We start from the raw sequence: 19,045 nt of genomic DNA, 5'->3' as shown, positions 1-19,045 counted from the left end.
CAGTTATCAATACCATCCTCAGCAGGAATCTTTGAGAAACAAGTCACTTTACATTAGCCCTTGGAAAACACACATGAATCTTTGTCTTATGAATACTGACGTTCATTTTTCAAGGGGTACTACTAAATAAATGCATATGGTTCTGCTCTGAAAAGAAGTACTGTTAATCCTGCTAACTGAATTTCACCCTATGCATGCAGAGGATTCCAGCTTGCTAGAGCATTACCAATAAACTTCAAAAGGGAGTAAGAAAATCAGTAAGTTAAAGTAAGTTACCGTTAAGAAGAAACAAGAACACTTTCTTACTTCATTGGTAACTTGGCTGTGGCTCTGTATTTACAAGAAAATATAAATTCTATGGCCCTACTAATGTAATTTTTCTCCTTGTAGATTAATATATAAAGGCAGAATTATGAAAATATAAAATCTTGGCAAACATGACAGTATTTCAGGTAACATCAATGGATGCTAAAATTAGTGGACAAAAATGAATAACAACACTTACATCGTCTTAACATATAGCTCCCCCAAGGTATTTACCAAGCTATTTAAACTTTTAAAGGAAATAATACTTTCAATGAATTTCAAAGCATTACAAATGCCCTGGATATAATTTATTAATATTGATACCAATCAATTGTTATCTGTTTAGTGTAAGGTCAAAGATAAAACAAAAGCCTCTTTCCTATTTGGCTTAAATGGTTTAAACAAAAAGTTGACCCACTGCCTTAAAGAAAGCCACAGCCATCCCATAGCTTCATGTAATGGTAAGAAAAAGCCAATGAGATCTGTTTGTGGTAACAAAATGAGTAGACACGGGAATTCTTCCTTATCCAATCTCCCTCCAAATACCATCAGTTTTGCAACTATAAATCTTACAGCTCATAAGATACTAGAGTGAAGTCAAAACAGGTTTTATGTCAATTATATCTGCAGTGCAAAGAATTACAGAGCAGTTCCTGTCGTGGCTCAGTGATGAGGAACCTGACTAGTATCCATGAGGACTTGGGTTTTGATCCCTAGCCTCGCTCAGCGGAATAAGGATCCGGTGTTGCCATGAGCTATGGTGAAGGTCGCTGACATGGCTCAGATCTGGCGTTGCTATGCTGTGGTGTAGGCAGGAAGCTGTAGCTCCAATTCGACTCCTAACCTGGGAACTTCCATATGCCTTAGGTATGGCCCTAAGAAGAAAAAAAACAAAAAAGACAGAAAACTGGAGTTATCCTGTGGCAAAGTGGGTTAAGGAGCTGTAGGTGTCCATACAGCAGCTCAGATCACTGCTGTGGAGAAGGTTCAATCCTTGGCCTGGGAACTTCTCCATGCCACAAGTGTGGGGGGTGGGGGGGTACACACAAAAAAATCCTTATTGCTCTCCAATCCCCAATCTGGTTGGCAGAAAGTACCCAGACTAACCCTTTAAAAATATAAACCTAGATCATGTTATTTCCCTGTCAGATCATGAGAGGTCTTGTAGGGCACAGTAAGGAATTTGAAAAATTCCAACAAAATATAAAACATAACCACAATAGGATGCAGCCATTGCCAAAAAGTCAAATATATTTCCCTCTCTTACTGAGTCTTAAGGTAAACCAATATAGCACAAAATAATCATTAATGTTGAGAACAATGACATTATCATTAAGAAATATTAAAGTACGTCTTAGGGTATTCAGTTTTTGGTAACAGTGAAGAACATAACTAGTTTTAAAAATATTTTGCTTTAAGACAGCTAAAATTCGGAGTTCCTATTGTGGTTCAGTGGTTAACGAATCCGACTAGGAACCGTGAGGTTGTGGGTTCAATCCCTGCCCTTGCTCAGTGGGTTAAGGATCCTATGTTGCCGTGAGCTGTGGTATAGGTCGCAGACGTGGCTCGGATCCCACATTGCTGTGGCTCTGGCATAGGCTGGTGGCTGCAGCTCTGATTAGACCCCTAGCCTGGGAACCTCCATATGCCGCGGGAGCGGCCCAAGAAATAGCAAAAAGACAAAAAAAAAAAAAAAAAAGACAGCTAAAATTTGAGGGATAAGCAAGATGTTCAGGATACATTTTCCAATGGCTCTGGTTAGTCTAGGATGTTCTTCCACCTATAGTCAACTAGCACATATGTTATGTTTTGCTTTCATGGAAAAACTCAATTCCAAGTTAAATTCAGTTATTTTTTCCTTAGTATCTTCAAATTCTAAGTACTACATAAATATTTATAGGATTTAGCCTATGTTTCTAAGCATCTTGGAAGACTCAGCATGCCAACACCAGGAATACTCTTTACCACCAAAAGGGCAGAGATTATTTTCCACCCTGCAGTAGGGACTGGGCTGGTTATGGGCTAGACTGCAGTAGCAGCTAAAAGCAAGAAGTAGATGCCCCTGAGCACAGAAACTTAAGTTTTAACATTTGCAAAGCAAGTGTGCCTTTCTCAGTCATGATATTCTGCACAAGTAAACAAAGAATGATATGATTATGTGCCCCCAAATGGGCACTGAAAATAACTTCCCAGACACCTGTTTCTTCCTAGGTGATTCCTAAGTCAGATGGGAGGCTGTGTGTTTTATGTTATGGGTGATCCCAAATTAGTTTGTACACACTGAAAATACGGCTGGTGAGGAGCTCCCGGATGGTGCAGGAGGTTAAGGCTTTGACACTGTCACTGTAGTGGCTTGGGTTGCTGCTGTGGCACAGGTTTGATCCCTGGCCTGGGAACTTCCACATCCACAGGTGCAGCCAAAAAAAAAAAAAAAAAAAAACCCAAAAAACAAATAAGGATGGTAAAGTCATAAACATGATATAGGAAAGTTTCAAATAACTTGTCTTCATCTTTCAAAGGTTATAACTCTTCTATACAGTGCCTCAGTATATGTAATATTTTGCTGCAAATAAGTCATTTCACAGACACATTTTGACATTAGGAATAGAAAGTGAGAGGGAAGGATGGATTAGAATCATTCTTAAAAAAAAAAAAAAGAAAAAAAACAGGAGTTCCCGTTGTGGCGCAGTGGTTAACGAATCCGACTAGGAACCATGAGGAACCCACTGAGCAAGGGTTCGGTCCCTGCCCTTGCTCAGTGGGTTAAGGATCCGGCGTTGCCGTGAGCTGTGGTGTAGGTTGCAGACGCAGCTCGGATCCCGCGTTGCTGTGGCTCTGGCGTAGGCCGGTGGCTACAGCTCCGATTCGACCCCTAGCCTGGGAACCTCCATGTGCCGCGGGAGCAGCCCAAGAAATAGCAAAAAGACAAAAAAAAAAAAAAAAGTATTAAAATAATAAAATAAAATTTAAAATAATACTACCTCTTTCACATTATATATGATAATAGGGCAAAGGGAAAACTAATAAACAAAACCATATATAGCTACCAACAGGGTAGGAGGAAATTGTTACTAAATTAAACACTCAAATCTTGATTCATATCTAGAAAATACGGAATAAGATAGTTTAACAAAAGAATCAATAAATTTTAAAATTCAGATAATCTAGACCTGAAATTGGCAACAAGCCTAAAATTTTTTAAACAGGCAGATATGATACACACACACACACACACACACACACACAAAACCAACATAAAGTTAGACTTACCGTAATAGGAGTTCTTTGGGAAGTTTTTTATTGATTACAGCTTCATCACTATTTGAGAACATCTGTAAAAACAAAATCATTGTGTCAAGTATTACTTAACATTTTATTATGTTCAACTCAACAGTTACATGGTTATCCTCTTAAGAAGGAGGTGGACAAGTACAGTGAACCAAACACATATTTTCAGAGACTCTAGGCTAAAAAATTACATTTAATTCGTTTCCTGTCTTTAGAAAAAATGAAATAGCAGTAAGAAGGATATTATATGCCAGGTGCTCTTGAGGTATATTTTATGAACTCATGTACTGACTCCTCATCCTACCCTTAATCATCATTTGACATATAAGGAAACTGAGTTACAAAAGGTTTACTTGCTTAAAATCGTATCACTACAGAGTGACCATTTAAAAATATCATTAAGGTAAGGTTATTCTTCAAATCTAACTCATTCTTCATGGAGGTGTCCTGAAACCTAGGATAGGGAACAATCTTTTCCAAGTTTTATACATTATGCTGAAAACTAATAATGCTTCATAACCACCAACCTATGCATTCTGGATATATAGAGTGATCAAATAGCTCACAATGGGTACTGGTTTTGTTTTTTGTTTTAATGACTGTACCCAGTGGCATATGGAAGTTCCTGGGCCAGGGACTGAATTCCTGCTGCAGCTGCAACCTGAGCTGCAGCTGTGGCAACACCAGACCCTTTAACCCACTGCACCAGGCTAGGGATTGAACCCGTGCCTCCACAATAACCTGAGCCACTGTAGTCGAATTCTTAACCCACTGTGCCACAGCAGCAACTCCTCACAATGGGTACTTTTAAACAGTGTCACCATTTCTTCCACAAAGGACATCATGACTTATATGGCTTATCTCATAAGTTACATGAAAAAAATCACAAATACCTATATATCTAATAAAAAGCACAAGAAAAATTGAAATACGATGTCACTGAAGCTGAGAGGAATATGTTCAGTCTCTGCTATTAAGTGTTACAGAGTTGCCTCCTGACTTCATGCAGTGAACATTTACTGAACACCCTCTAAGTATTAGGCACTTTTCTAGGAAATGAGATACAAAGGCAGTAGTATGTTATCTCTGTACTTAAGGAGCTCATGCTCTACAATAAAGAACACAGAAATAAGCAAATACTAATTCTGGACTGGTAGTAAAGAGATAAGCCAGGACTTTATTTTTATTTATTTATTTATTTATTTATTTATTTATTTATTTATTCTTTTTGCCATTTCTTGGGCCGCTCCCCCATGGCATATGGAGGTTCCCAGGCTAGGGGTAGAATCGGAGCTGTAGCTGCCAGCCTACACCACAGCCATAGCAACTCGGGATCTGAGCCACATCTGCAACCTACATCACAGCTTGTGGCAACACTGGAGCCTTAACCCACTGAGAAAGGCCAGGGATCGAACCGGCAACCTCATGGTTCTTAGTCGGATTCATTAACCACTGAACCACGATGGGAACTCCGATAAGCTAGGACTTTAATAAAATTACAGTTGAAGTAAAAGATGATGCAGGTCTCCATAAGGTTACAGGGGTGTTGGAAAAGAAAAGGAAAAAAAAAAAAAAAAAAACTACAGAAAAGGGTTTTTGAAGAAGCTACAGGACTTGGTGATGTAAAGTTGGATCATCAGCCAAGTTTCAGTGTAGCAAACATACTATGTTACAATCAATAATGCTACTGCCTGACAATTACATGTTTTAGGAAATTATCTGACATCAAAGTATAATCTGGAGTTCCCGTCATGGCTCAGCAGAAACGAATCTGACTAGTACCCATAAGGACGCAGGTTCGATCCCTGGCCTCGCTCAGTGGGTTAAGGATCTGGCATTAACATGAGCTGTGGTGTAGGTCGCAGACACGGCTTGCATCTGGCGTTGCTATGGCTGTGGCTAAGCTGGTGGCTACAGCTCCAATTTGACCCCTGGCCTGGGAAACTCCATATGCCACGGATGCAGCACTAAAAAGCTGCCAAAAAAAGAAAAGACAAGAAAAGAAAAATTTGTTTCCCTAAAATCTCTATCCATTAGTGGAAGCTAGTAAGAGAAAATCATATCCCTCTTCTATAAGGTAAACTTTCAAAATGAAGCCATCACATTTCCTCCTAAACAAGTTCTCCCCAAATTTCATGGTTTCTAAGACTCTACACCATAATGATCATTGGTCTCTAGGTATACTTATAGGAAAGAATGCATGAAAGATTCATAAAGTATACCCTAAATAAAGTAGGAGTGATGCCATAAACAACAATGTCTTATAAGATAGCTAACGTATCAAAAGTTGAAACCTGCCTGGGGAACTTCAAAAATGAAGTTTGTAAGTATAAAATAGTATCACTCAACACCCATTACCCTAGACTATGCCCAACTCAAAACCACAAAATGTAAAAAGTAATCATTTTTATACCAGAAATGCTAAGCTCTTTATCTTGTATATTCAAAGCTTTTAATTGAATGCTACCTATCTCCTGCAGTAAGGCGCTTTGCTCACTTGAATATACACAGTAATTAAATTGATAAAAAAATATAAACCTGCTATGTGTGGTTCACATGACTTGTACAACTCTAGATAAAAAAGGAACAAAAGGAGTTCCCGTCGTGGCGCAGTGGTTAACGAATCCGACTAGGAACCATCAGGTTGCGGGTTCGGTCCCTGCCCTTGCTCAGTGGGTTAACGATCCGGCGTTGCCGTGAGCTGTGGTGTAGGTCGCAGACGCGGCTCGGATCCCGCGTTGCTGTGGCTCTGGCGTAGGCCGGTGGCTACAGCTCCGATTCAACCCCTAGCCTGGGAACCTCCATATGCCGTGGGAGCGGCCCAAGAAATAGCAACAACAACAACAAAAGACAAAAAAAAAAAAAAAAAAAAAAAGAACAAAGGAGTTCCCGTTGTGGCGCAGTGGTTAATAAATCCTACCAGGAACCATGAGGTTGAGGGTTCGTTCCCTGGCCTTGCTCAGTGGATTAAGGATCTGGCGTTGCCGTGAGCTGTGGTATAGGTTGCAGATGTGGCTCAGATCCCTCGTGGCTGTGGCTAAGGTGTAGGCCGACGGCTGCAGCTCCGATTGGACCCCTAGCTTGGGAACCTCCTTATGCCGAGGTAGTGGCTCCAGAAAAGGCAAAAAGACGAAAAAAAAAAAAAAAAAAAAGAACAAAAATTACACCTAGCAGATCATTTTCCCCCCTAAATCAGTCTAAATGGACCAAATCTTGTTGTCTCTGTAGGAAAAAAAGAAAAAAGGAACAGTGTCCTGAGAGTATCTGGGAAATATCATGTGTACAGGATCTGTCCAGATTTACACTTCTCTCCTCCTTCTTTCTGCACGTATGTATCCTACTCCAAGATCACAAGAAAAAGTAAGATCAGTGGTTCACAAACTGTGGTCACCCGATTAGCAGCAGCATCATCAAACAGGACCTTGTTAGGTTTAACTTTCAAAATACACAAACAGCTTATAAAACTCAATAACAAGGGAGTTCCCATCGTGGCTCAGCAGTAACAAATCTGACTAGTATCCATAAGGATTCAGGTTTGATCCCTGGCCTTGCTTAAGGGGTTAAGGACCTGGTGTTGCTGTGAGCTGTGGTGTAGGTCACAGATGGGGCTCAAATCCCACGTTGCTGTGACTGTGGCGTAGGCTAGCAGCTAAAGCTCCGATTCAACTCCTAGCCTGGGAACCTCCACAGGGCACAGGTGCAGCCCTAAAAAGAAAAAAAACAAAAAACAAAAAACTCAACAACAACAAAAGAACCCAACCGAAAAATGAGCAGAAGACCTAATAGACATTTCTCCAAAGAGGACATACAGAAAGTCAACAGGCAGGTGGAAAGATACTAACATTGCTACATATGTACAATAGAATACTGCTGGAGTTCCCATCGTGGTGCAGTGGTTAACGAATCCGACTAGGAACCATGAGGTTGCGGGTTCGGTCCCTGCCCTTGCTCAGTGGGTTAATGATCCGGCGTTGCCGTGAGCTGTGGTGTAGGTTGCAGATGCGGCTCGGATCCCGTGTTGCTGTGGCTCTGGCGCAGGCCGGTGGCTACAGCTCCGATTCAACCCCTAACCTGGGAACCTCCATATGCCGCGGGAGCGGCCCAAGAAATAGCTAAAAAGACAAAAAAAATAAAATAACATAAACTTTAAAAAAAAAAAAAAAAAGAATACTGCTCAGCCATAAAAAAGAATGAAATACTGCCATTTGCGAGATGGATGGACCTAGAGATTAACATACCAAGTGAAGTGAAGTACGTCAGGCAGAGAAAGACAAATATCATATGACAACACTTATATGTGGAATCTAAAATACGACACAAATCAGAGATCCCTGGTAGTGCAGTAGGTTAAGGATCCAACATTGTCACTGCTGTGGCTCGGCTTGCTGCCGTAGTGAGGGTTGGCGCCCTGGCCTGGGAACTTCCTCATGCTGTAGGCCCAGCACCCCCCCCAAAAAAATTTAAAAATAAAATACAACACAAATCAACTTATCTAAGAAACAGAAACAAACTCAACAAACAGAGAACAGACTTGTGGTTGCCAAGGAGGGGGAGGTAGGGGACGATGGACTGAAGTTCCAGGTTAGCAGATGTAAACTATTATATATCAAAGAGATCAACAAGGTCCTACTGTATAGCACTAGGAACTATATAAAATATCCTATGATAAGCCATAATGGAAAAGAATATAAAAAAGAATGTATATATGTATATATGTGTGTGTCACCTTGCTGTACAGCAGAAATTAACACATTGTTCATCAATTATACTTCAATTAAAAAAAAAAAAGGGGACTTTGTTAGAAACACAAATTCTTGGGCTATATTCCAGATCTAGAATCAGAACTAGGGTGCTAGGCTTCCACATGATACTAATACTTCCTAAAGTTTGAGAACCAATGGACAAGATAAAATAGATTGAGGATCTTGGGACTTAAGAAATTACAGTTCTAGAACATAATTAGGATATTTTATTATTTGAAGTGACACAGCAATGGAGCTTGGAAAATATCCTAGAGATAGAGACATATTTTAAATGTGTAGCTTCTGCTTCAGTTCATGGTATTGTCTGTGAAATAAATGTTTCACAGAAGCAACTGAATATATGTTTAGATATCTAACTATTTCAGCCGAACCCAACCTCTGCATTTTGCATAAAAAGTATAAAGGGTGTCAAAACCAATCAGATCAAGGATATAATGAACTGTAACAAATTTGCGAAGTTTTAGAACATCATCGTTGGAAATGATGATGTTTCACTATTCAAACATTTGACACTCTTAGTTTATCTGGTTTCACATTAACATGCAGATTTATCATTACGTATTTTAATAATCTATCCACAGACAACTACAAGGAAGTGGTGTGGAGGGGAACGTGAGAGCAAGTACATTGTTCTCTCTCAATTATTTGTTTTGGGGTAGGACATCATCATCACCTAGACAAGCAAAGAGACGCTGCAACAGCCCTGTCTTTAGTGGGGTAGGACTTCTTTTTTTCCTTTTTTGGCCACATTGGCACCATTTGGAAGTCCCCAGGCCAGGGATCGAATCCCAGCCACAACTGCAGGAAGCCACTGGATCCTCAACCCTGCTGTACCACAGCAGGAATTCCAGGACATTCTTAAATATTCAGGTTTTTAAAAATCTAAGTGATTTGGTTTGTCACATATTAGCATTTATTGTTGCTTGTATAAAACTGTAACTGCTGGAGTTCCCATCGTGGCGCAGTGGTTAACGAATCCGACTAGGAACCATGAGGTTGCGGGTTCGGTCCCTGCCCTTGCTCAGTGGGTTAACGATCTGGCGTTGCCGTGAGCTGTGGTGTAGGTTGCAGACGCGGCTCGGATCCCGCGTTGCTGTGGCTCTGGCGTAGGCCGGTGGCTACAGCTCCGATTGGACCCCTAGCCTGGGAACCTCCATATGCCATGGGAGCGGCCCAAGAAATAGCAACAATAACAACAACAACAACAACAACAACAAAAAAGACAAAAAAGACAAAAAAAAAAAAATTAAAAAAAAATTAAAACTGTAACTGCTTTTCTATAAATTATACACCTGAACTATAACTTTGAAACCACTTGTTACAAACCACTAATTACATACATCATCTAATAGCTACTGAATAGTAAGAAGAATTTTTTTGCTATTATTTTAGACTTTCTGATCAGTTTTTAAATCTCTGGCACATTTTAGGGATTAGTTTACTAACACAATGAATTTAAATGCTAAATGCACAAAAAAAGACAGAGGAAACCAATTCAAGAGGCTTTAAATTCAGGATCTGGGTGGGAAGTGGCAGATGGGTTGAACAAAGGAAATAGGAAAGCAATATTTACTCAACAGTGACCCCTGCTGATTAAATTAAAATATAGCTACCAACTCAAAAACGGTTAAAGTTAAACGGTCTAGTCTATATTATTCAAGCATTATAAAAGAAATACAAAATTTATGGAGTTCCCGTCGTGGCGCAGTGGTTAACGAATCCGACTAGGAACCATGAGGTTGCAGGTTCGGTCCCTGCCCTTGCTCAGTGGGTTAACGATCCAGCGTTGCTGTGAGCTGTGGTGTAGGTTGCAGATGCGGCTCGGATCCTGCATTGCTGTGGCTCTGGCGTAGGCCGGCAGCCACAGCTCTGATTAGACCCCTAGCCTGGGAACCTCCATATGCCGTGGGAGCGGCCCAAGAAATAGCAAAAAGACAAAAAAAAAAAAAAATTTAATGTGTATTTTGGCATAGAATACTAGTAATCCCCCAATATCCATTCTACTCATCTATAGTAAGAGAATACTCTAGTTTTAGCTAGCAGGTGTGTGGAAAGACTTTATTTCCCTCATGGCTGAATAAGGCCAGGTTGTTAGGTGTTGGCCAGCAGATGTAAGAAAAAGTAATGTGTGCAGTATCAGGAGAGTCCTTAATGAGAGAGGCTGTGCCCCTTCTTTACTCTTTCCTCAATTTTGCTGCTTAAAATTTGGTTAGGATGACTAGACTCCATCCTGTAACATGAGGTTGATGGCTACAGTTTTAAAGATAAGCAGAAAACTAGAAAAGAAGCCAGCAGATGACTGCAGAGGTGTCTGTGGACTTTCATATGAGAGAAAAACAAATTTCTATTACAGTTAAGCCATTTTAAATTTGGGCCTCTGATGTATACAGCTAAGAATATTTTTATTTTAAAAGGTAATTTTTTGTTTCACAAAATGAAATCAGTTCTGGAGAATGGTTGCACAACACTGTGAGTGTACTGTACACTTAAATGGATATGAGTTCCCATCATGGCTCAGCGGTTAACGAGCCCGATTAGTATCCATGAGGATGCAGGTTCGATCCCTGACCTCGGTCAGTGGGTTAAGGATCTAGCGTTGTTGTGAGCTGTGGTGTAGGTCAAAGATGGGGTTCAGATCCTGCACTGCTGTGGCTGTGGTGTAGGCTGGCAGCTAAAGCTCTGATTTGACGCCTAGCCTAGGAACCTCCATATGCTGTGGGTGCAGCACTAAAAAGACAATAAAAAAAAAAAAAAAAAAAAGGATATGATGGCAAACTTTTACAATACATATTTTTCCACAATTAAAAAGTTTTTAAGTTTTTTTTCACATTTTAACATTTCTGAATTTAGGAAGCATCTTAAAATTAAAATCAAAAGCTTTTTGTGGTGCATAAGATAATGGTACATTTTATAACTCATAGCAACTTTTCCCATACAGGTTATTACTTAATTATATATAGTTATTATACATATAACCAACAGGAGGAAAACAGAGCTAACGTAGAACTGAAGGACCACTTGCTTCTCCTCAAACGGGCTCTGTGCTTTTTGTTCACGCTGTCTTCTCTAGGGCACTCGCACAACCAAACTTGCCTATTCTGACAACAGTAATAGATCAATGCCCACTGGAGACGCTGTCTAAGCCATGAAACCTCTTCCAATTACCCTAACTGAATATCCCTTCTCCTATGAAACCCCAAAGCACTCTGGACTGGCGTGGTGTCCATTACAGCAGACTGTAAGCTCTGAGGTGAAAGGGGCTTTGCTTGTTTAGTTCACCACGGTATAGTCAGCAACCAACACAATGCCTAGAAATTCCTGAACCAATGAATGCTGTTTATACTAAAGGGATCAGGAAATATTCTTTTTGACTATAAATTCCCAGCAAGCTTCTTCTTCTTCTTTTTTTTTTTTTCACTCTGTATCGCAATTGTGGAGGTGAAAGGGAAGGAGGAAAGGAAAGTGGAAGGGAAAGGGAAAAGGAAAGAAAGGGAAGGGAAAAGAAACAAACCAAATTGACTGTTACTCTAAATTCGGCAAATGACATCAACACAGCAACAGACTGAATACCGTTACAAAAAATAACAATTAAAATGTCTGAAGAAAGAAAAGCTTAGAAACTCAGTCTATGGCCCATTTACTTATTTTTAAAAATTTTTGTTAGACTATAGCTAACTTACAATGTATTAATTTCAAGCATAAGGCAAAGCCAATCAGTTATATATATAAACATATCCATTCCTTTTTCCCATACAGGAAACTATTGAGTAGATTTTCCTGTGCTATACAGTAGGTTCTGGCTAATATGGCCCATTTATTTCCAGGTATGTGATACATTTCTTTTCTTTTCTTTTTTTTTTTTTTGTCTTTTTGCCATTTCTTGTGCTGCTCCCGAGGCAAAAGGAGGTTCCCAGCTAGGGGTCTAATTGGAGCTGTAGCCGCAGCAACACAGGATCTGAGCCGCTCTGCAACCTACACCACAGCTCATGGCAACACCAGATCCTTAAGCCACTGAGCAAGGCCAGGGATCAAACCCACAACATCATGGTTCCTAGTCGGAGTTGTTAATCACTGCGCCACGATGGGAACTCCAAGGGGCAGATAACTTTTTTTTAGCTCACAGGTCTCTGGACCAAGAGGAACTGTAAGTGAGGACACTTATCCACCTCTAAATCTGATGCAGAGAACAAATTACAGGTATTCACCCTTACTTGTTTATTTGCATATTTACATAGGTCATCTGTTTTTGGATAAGACTTTGGAGGTCTTAGGAGGGAATGGTTTGCATGTGACAAAAATGTGAATCATTGGAGCCAAAAAAGCAGGCTATGTATGGTAGAACTTTAGTAATAAGAGCCTGCAAAGAGTTGTTATCTTCTTGCTGCAGTACCCTTTTGCAATGGGATTTTGCTGCACCTCCCTTCAACTGGTGGAGTCTGCTTTCCCGCCCTTTGTATCTGAGTTCACGTGATGACTTGATCTGACCAGAAGAATGTGGTGAGACTAACACCGAAATTTCCAAGGCTAAGCCTTAACTGAAACTTTATCCTCTTGAAACAGTCCTGCCACCACATAAGAAATTTCTGAATGATGAAAGAGTACCAGCTGACAGTGACACCAAGACTGTAAGTGAGGCCATCATAAGACACTTAATCTCCAGTCAAGTCACCAGATGATTGCAGCCTTATGAGTAACCTTTTTGAGTGACCAGCAGAAGAACTGCCAGGCTGAATAATTGTTTCAAGCCACTAAGTTTCAGAGTTAGACAGCAAAAACTACAAAAACAAGTTCCACATTTAAAAATTTTATGACTTGGCGATCTAAATTTCCTAGATATGAATAAAATCTGAGACATACAAAAGTAGCCCAAACTAGATAAAATTTTTTCATGGGAAGAAAATTCCTGGGAGAGATTAAGAAAGAGCTGTCATAAGGAAATCTAGAGTTGAAGCAGAAAAATATCTTTAAACTATTTTTTCCTATAAGTAATTTTTACTGATTATGCCATTCTTTCACTCAACCAATATCAGATGTTTTTCTGCTTGGCTGGGTTATTTTTCATTTTTTATTTTTTGCTAAAATCTAAGAGGAAAAACATTTTTTACGGCTAAATAAACCTAAAACAAAATAAGTTTGTAATTCCTCCACCCAACATCTTGTCCCTAGTAGAAATATAATTGCTTTTTAGAAGAAAATTGCTGTCAGTGCATCACCATCTCACGACTAAATTTATCCTAAGAAAGAAATCCCTAGAGTAAAACACCAAGGAAGGGATACATTTAGAAAAGAGATACATTACTCAATAGATCAAACTTTCTGCTTTGGATACCTTCTAATATCTGACTCACTATTCCAAGCTGTCTTTTATCCTGACTTCTGTTTACTTAAACAAAATCAATATCCACTGCCAATTCATTGCTCTCAGTCTAGAATTAGTGTATACTTTTATTCTGTTCTTTGTTAAGAATCTCTTCCACTTATTCAGTTTTAGCTATCCCCAGCAACATTCTAGAGCACCAAGGAGACCAGACCTTTGATAAACCACTGGATATTGACAAACCACGGATTGGAATTCAATGTGGGTACAGCTCAATCCTGGAAATCTTCCAGGCCCTACTGAAAATGTCTTTTAAAGTTATGAAGTGAGACAAAAGAATTAAAAAGCCAAGGTGGCAATATAATTAATTACATATTCTTCCCTTTCCTTCTCCACCCCCAGCTTCACTCCATCATATTCTTATAAAAGAACTAGTAGGAGTTCCTGTTGTGGCTCAGTGGAAACAAATTGGACTAGCATCCGTGAGGACGCAGGTTCAATCCCTGGCCTTGCTCAGTGCATTAAGGCTCTGGTGTTGCCATGAGCTGTGTTGTAGGTTGCAGACATGGCTCAGATCCCTGAGTTGTGGCTGTGGCATAGGCCAGCAGCTACAGCTCTGATTCAAACCCTGGCCTGGGGGCTTTCCATGTGCTGCCTAAAAAGACAAAAAACAAACAAACAAACAAACAAAAACCCTAGTAGATAGGCAATGATGGGATTTGACTCAGGATTAACAAACATTTAACTGAATCTCATATTCCAAAATGCTAGAGGGAATGGTAAAACAAGGGAAAGTAGGGTTCCTGTACAAATTTTAGTCAATGTGCCAGAAATTGAAAAATGGCAAAATCTGTGGAATTTTCAAAGACATATGTCAGAGAGTAATTTTACATCACTCACAAACACACATTGTAAATCATCTCACTGCTATGGAAATATTTCCAAAGCAATAGTATTTTAATACAGCCATGCTACTTATTTGTAAAAAAAAGCATTCCCTTGTTTTAGATAATATAAGAAACAAAGTACATAGTACTCTAGATTTCCTAACTGCATGCGAGAAATCAGATTTAAAAGAAACCCAAAGAAATAAATGTTAAATAAAAACAAAGATTCTTTATTTAAAAAATTTTTTTGGCCACACCCACCTCATGCAGAAATTCCCGGGCCAAGGATTGAACCCGCACCATAGCAGTGACCCAAGTCACAGTAGTGACAATGCCGGATCCTTAACCCACAGTGTCACCACGGAACTCTGAACAAAGATTCTTTAAAGTGAAAGAGAAGAAATAACTTTGTAAGAAAGTCATTAGGGAAAAGTGATACCAAGTTAATAGGCCAAGGAAGACTACTGGACTTCCGAGGCCAGCCATGAACAAAACAGTGGTGCTATTATAAACAAGATAGCTAAACAAAAGGTCCATGATACACCTAGATGTTAGGCTGTTATTAATTAAGATATATATCTAGAAAGAGGTCTCTATAATAGGCTATATAACTTAACTGAATTTTTTACATAAAAAGTCAACCAAGGAGTTCCTGTCGTGGCGCAGCAGAAACGAATCTATCATCCATGAGGACATAGGTTTGATCCCTGGTTTCGCTCAATGGATTAAGTATCCAGTGTTCCCATGAGCTGTGGTGTAGGTCACAGATGCGGCTCAGATCCTGCATTGCTGTGGCTGTGGTGCAGGCTGGCAACTATAGCTCCAATTCGACCCCTAGCCTGGGAACCTCCATATGCCGCAGGTGCAGCCCTAAAAACACACAAACTATATCAAGGATCACAAGAGACTACTATGAACAATTATACCTCAATGAAATGGACAACTTACAAGAAATGGATAAATTCCTAGAAACATGACAATTTACTCTTAAAGTAGTTATTAATTTCACAAGGAGATAATTAGATTGTTTAAGATAGAGCCAATCAAATAATTTCTTTCTTTTTTCTGGCTGTGCCTGCAGCAGAGAGAAGTTTCTGGGTCTGGGATCGAACTGGTGCCACAACAGCAACCAAAGCCTCTGCAGAGATACCAGATCCTTAAACCTACTAATCAAATAAACTCTTCAAAATGTTAATGTGCTTCAGTTTCTTTTTTTTTGTCTTTGCTATTTCTTTGGGCCGCTCCCGCGGCATAGGAGGTTCCCAGGCTAGGGGTTGAATCGGAGCTGTAGCCACTGGCCTACACCAGAGCCACAGCAACACAGGATCCGAGCCGCGTCTGCAACCTACACCACAGCTCACGGCAACGCCGGATCGTTAACCCACTGAGCAAGGGCAGGGACCGAACCTGCAACCTCAAGGTTCCTAGTCGGATTTGTTAACCACTGCGCCATGACGGGAACTCCTCAGTTTCTTTATTAGACACTTCCAAGACCAAATCATGAAGATAAGGAAAATTTGAATAAATAACTACTTGTTATTTCTATGGAAACTGTAATCAGTAATCAAAAACCTCCTAACGACAACAAAAACCCCACAAGACCAGATGGTTTCACTGTAAAATTCTAGCAAACATATAAAGAAGAATTAATGCCACTCCTTCTCAAACTCTTCCCCAAAAACTGAAGAGGAGAAATCAATTCCAAACTCATTTTTGGAAGTCAGCATTACCCTGACACCAAAACCAGAGAAGGAAACTACAAGAAAATTACAGGCCAATATCCTGTGACTATACATGCAAAAATTCTCAATAAAACAACAGCAAACAAACTTTAACAGCACATTAAAAGAAGCATACACCATGATCAAGAATTTATCCCTGGGATATAAGGGTGGTTCAACATACGCAAATTAATTAGTGTGATGCACCACATTAATAGAATGAAAAGACAAAAATGTGATCAACTGAATAGATACAGAAAAAACATCTGACAAAATTCAACATCCTTTCATGATAAAAACCATCAATAAATTGGATATAGAAGGAATGTACCTCAACATAATAAAGGCCATACACGACAAGCCCACAGCTGACATCACAACAGTGAGAGGCTGAAAGCTTTCCCCCTAAGATCAGAAACAAGACAATATTGTTAAAATGTCCATACCATCCAAAGTAATCCAAATAGTCAATGTAATCCCTGCCAAAATTCCAATGACATTTTCACAGAAATAGAAAATAATTCAGGAGTTCCCGTTGTGGAGCAGTGGTTAACGAGTCCTACTAGGAACCATGAGGTTGCCAGTTCCATCCCTGGCCTTGCTCAGTGGGTTAAGGATCCGGCATGGCTGTGAGCTGTGGTGTAGGTCGAAGACACGGCTCAGATCTGGCATTGCTGTGGCTCTGGCGTAGGCCAGCAGCTACAGCTCCGATTGGACCCCTAGCCTGGGAACCTCCGTATGCCTTGGGTGCAGCCCTAAAAAAAGGCAAAAGAATAAAAACTAAAAATAAAATAAACAGTGCTGAGAAAACTGGATATTCACATGCAAAATAATGAAATAAGATCTCTATATTACATCATTCAAAAAAATTACCTCAAAATAGATTAAAGCGCGGGGTGGGGGGGGGGGAAATAGCTTAAAGACTTAGGTAAATGTAAGGCCTGAAACTCCTAGAGGGAAACAGTGAAAATGCTCCTTAACATTAGTCTTGGCAATGATTTTTCTAGAATACGACACCAAAAGTACAAGAAAGAAATGCAAAAAACAAGTGGGACCTACATCAAACTAAAAAGCTTCTGCACAGCAAAAGAAACAATAAAATGGAACAGGAAAATATTTGCAAACTGATAAGGGATTATTATTCAAAATACATAAGGAACTTAGACAACGATGGCAAAAAAAAAAATTATTTTAAATGGGCAAAGGATCTGAACAGACTTTTTTCCAAAGAAGATACACAAATGGGCAATAGATACATGAAATGGTGTTCAACATTATCAGGGAAACACAAATCAAAACCACAATGAGGAGTTCTCGTCGTGGCTCAGTGGTTAACAAATCTGACTATGAACCATGAGGTTGCAGGTTTGATCCCTGGCCTTGCTCAGTGGGTTAAGGATCCGGCGTTGCTGTGAGCTGTGGTGTGGGTCGCAGATGCAGCTCGGATCCTGTGTTGCTGTGGCTCTGGCGTAGGCCAGCAGCTATAGCTCCGATTGGACCCCTAGCCTGGGAACCTCCGTATGCCTTGGGTGCAGCCCTAAAAAAAGGCAAAAGAATAAAAACTAAAAATAAAATAAACAGTGCTGAGAAAACTGGATATTCACATGCAAAATAATGGCTACAGCTCCAATTAGACCCCTAGCCTGGGGACCTCCATATGCCATGGGAGCGGCTCAAGAAAAGGCAAAAAGACAAAAAAAAAAAAAAAAAAAAAAAAAAAAAAAAAAAAAACCCACAATGAGATAGCACCTCACATCTGTTAAAATCACTATAATCAAAAACACAAGAGATAATAAGTGCTGGCGAGAAGGCAGAGAAAAGGGAACCCTGGTGCAGTGTTAGTGAGAATGTAAACTGGTACAGCCACTATGGAAAATAACATGGAGCAAAGCAAACCATAAACAAAACAAAAAGATAACCCACAAAATGGGAGAAAATATTTGCAAATTAAGTGACTGACAAGGGATTAATCCCCCAAATATACTAATACCTCCTACAGCTCAATACAAAAAAAAAAAAAAAAAAGCAAAAAATGGGCCAAAGATCTATAGACATTTCTCCAAAGACAACATACAGATGGCCAAAAAAAAAAAAAAAAACCATGAAAACATGCTCAACATTGCTAATTATTAGAGAAATGCAAATCAAAACTACCATGAACTATTACCTCACACCAGCCAGAATGGCCATCATCGGAAAGTCTACAAACAATAAATGATGGAGAGTGCAGAGAAAAGGGAACCCTCTTACACTGTTGGGAATGTAAATTAGTGCAACTATGGAAAAGAATACAGCGGTTCCTAAAAAAACTAAAAATAGAATTACTGTATGATGCAGCAGTCCCACTCCTGGGCATCTATTCAGAGAAAACCATAATTTGAAAAGATACATGTACCCCAATGTTCACTGAAGCACTGTTTACAATAGGCAAAACATGGAGGCAACCTAAATGTCCATCAATGGAGGAATGAATAAAAAAAAAATGTAGTACATATATACAATGGAATATTACTCATCCATAAAAAAGAATGAAATAATGCCATTTGCAGCAATACGGATGGACCTAGAAATCATCATACCAAGTTAAGTTATACAGTGAAAGACAGACATCATATGCTATCACTTATACGTCATATCTAAAAAAGGGATACAGGAGGAGTTCCCGTCGTAGCTCAGTGGTTAACAAATCCGACTAGAAACCATGAGGTTGCGGGTTCGATCCCTGCCCTTGCTCAGTGGGTTAAGGATCCCGCGTTGCTGTGG

General features: G+C 39.7%; 1 protein-coding gene across 9 annotated transcripts in view; it reads right to left on the bottom strand.

Annotated features, from left to right (window-relative positions):
• FBXL20 (F-box and leucine rich repeat protein 20) overlaps positions 1 to 19,045 on the bottom strand; it is a 99,283-nt gene that overhangs the window by 51,338 nt on the left and 28,900 nt on the right. For 5 of the 9 annotated variants that reach the window (XR_002337138.1, XR_002337140.1, XR_002337139.1 and 2 more), the window contains exon 2: positions 3,577 to 3,638. Coding sequence is in view for 6 of the 9 variants with exons in the window: in XM_005653936.3 (XP_005653993.1) it covers positions 3,577 to 3,638 (62 nt within the window). In the remaining 3 variants the exon portion in view is untranslated. Of the gene's footprint in view, positions 1 to 3,576; positions 3,639 to 14,822; positions 14,943 to 16,613; positions 16,688 to 19,045 lie in introns of all 9 variants that reach the window. The other 4 variants (XM_013979813.2, XM_013979808.2, XM_013979820.2 and 1 more) reach the window with 2 other exon arrangements.

The sequence above is a fragment of the Sus scrofa genome, chromosome 12, assembly GCF_000003025.6.
Source record: "Sus scrofa isolate TJ Tabasco breed Duroc chromosome 12, Sscrofa11.1, whole genome shotgun sequence".
NCBI classification, from domain to species: domain Eukaryota; kingdom Metazoa; phylum Chordata; class Mammalia; order Artiodactyla; family Suidae; genus Sus; species Sus scrofa.
The sequence above is the reverse complement of the archived record's forward strand: the minus strand, read 5'-3'. Positions and strand labels throughout refer to the sequence as shown.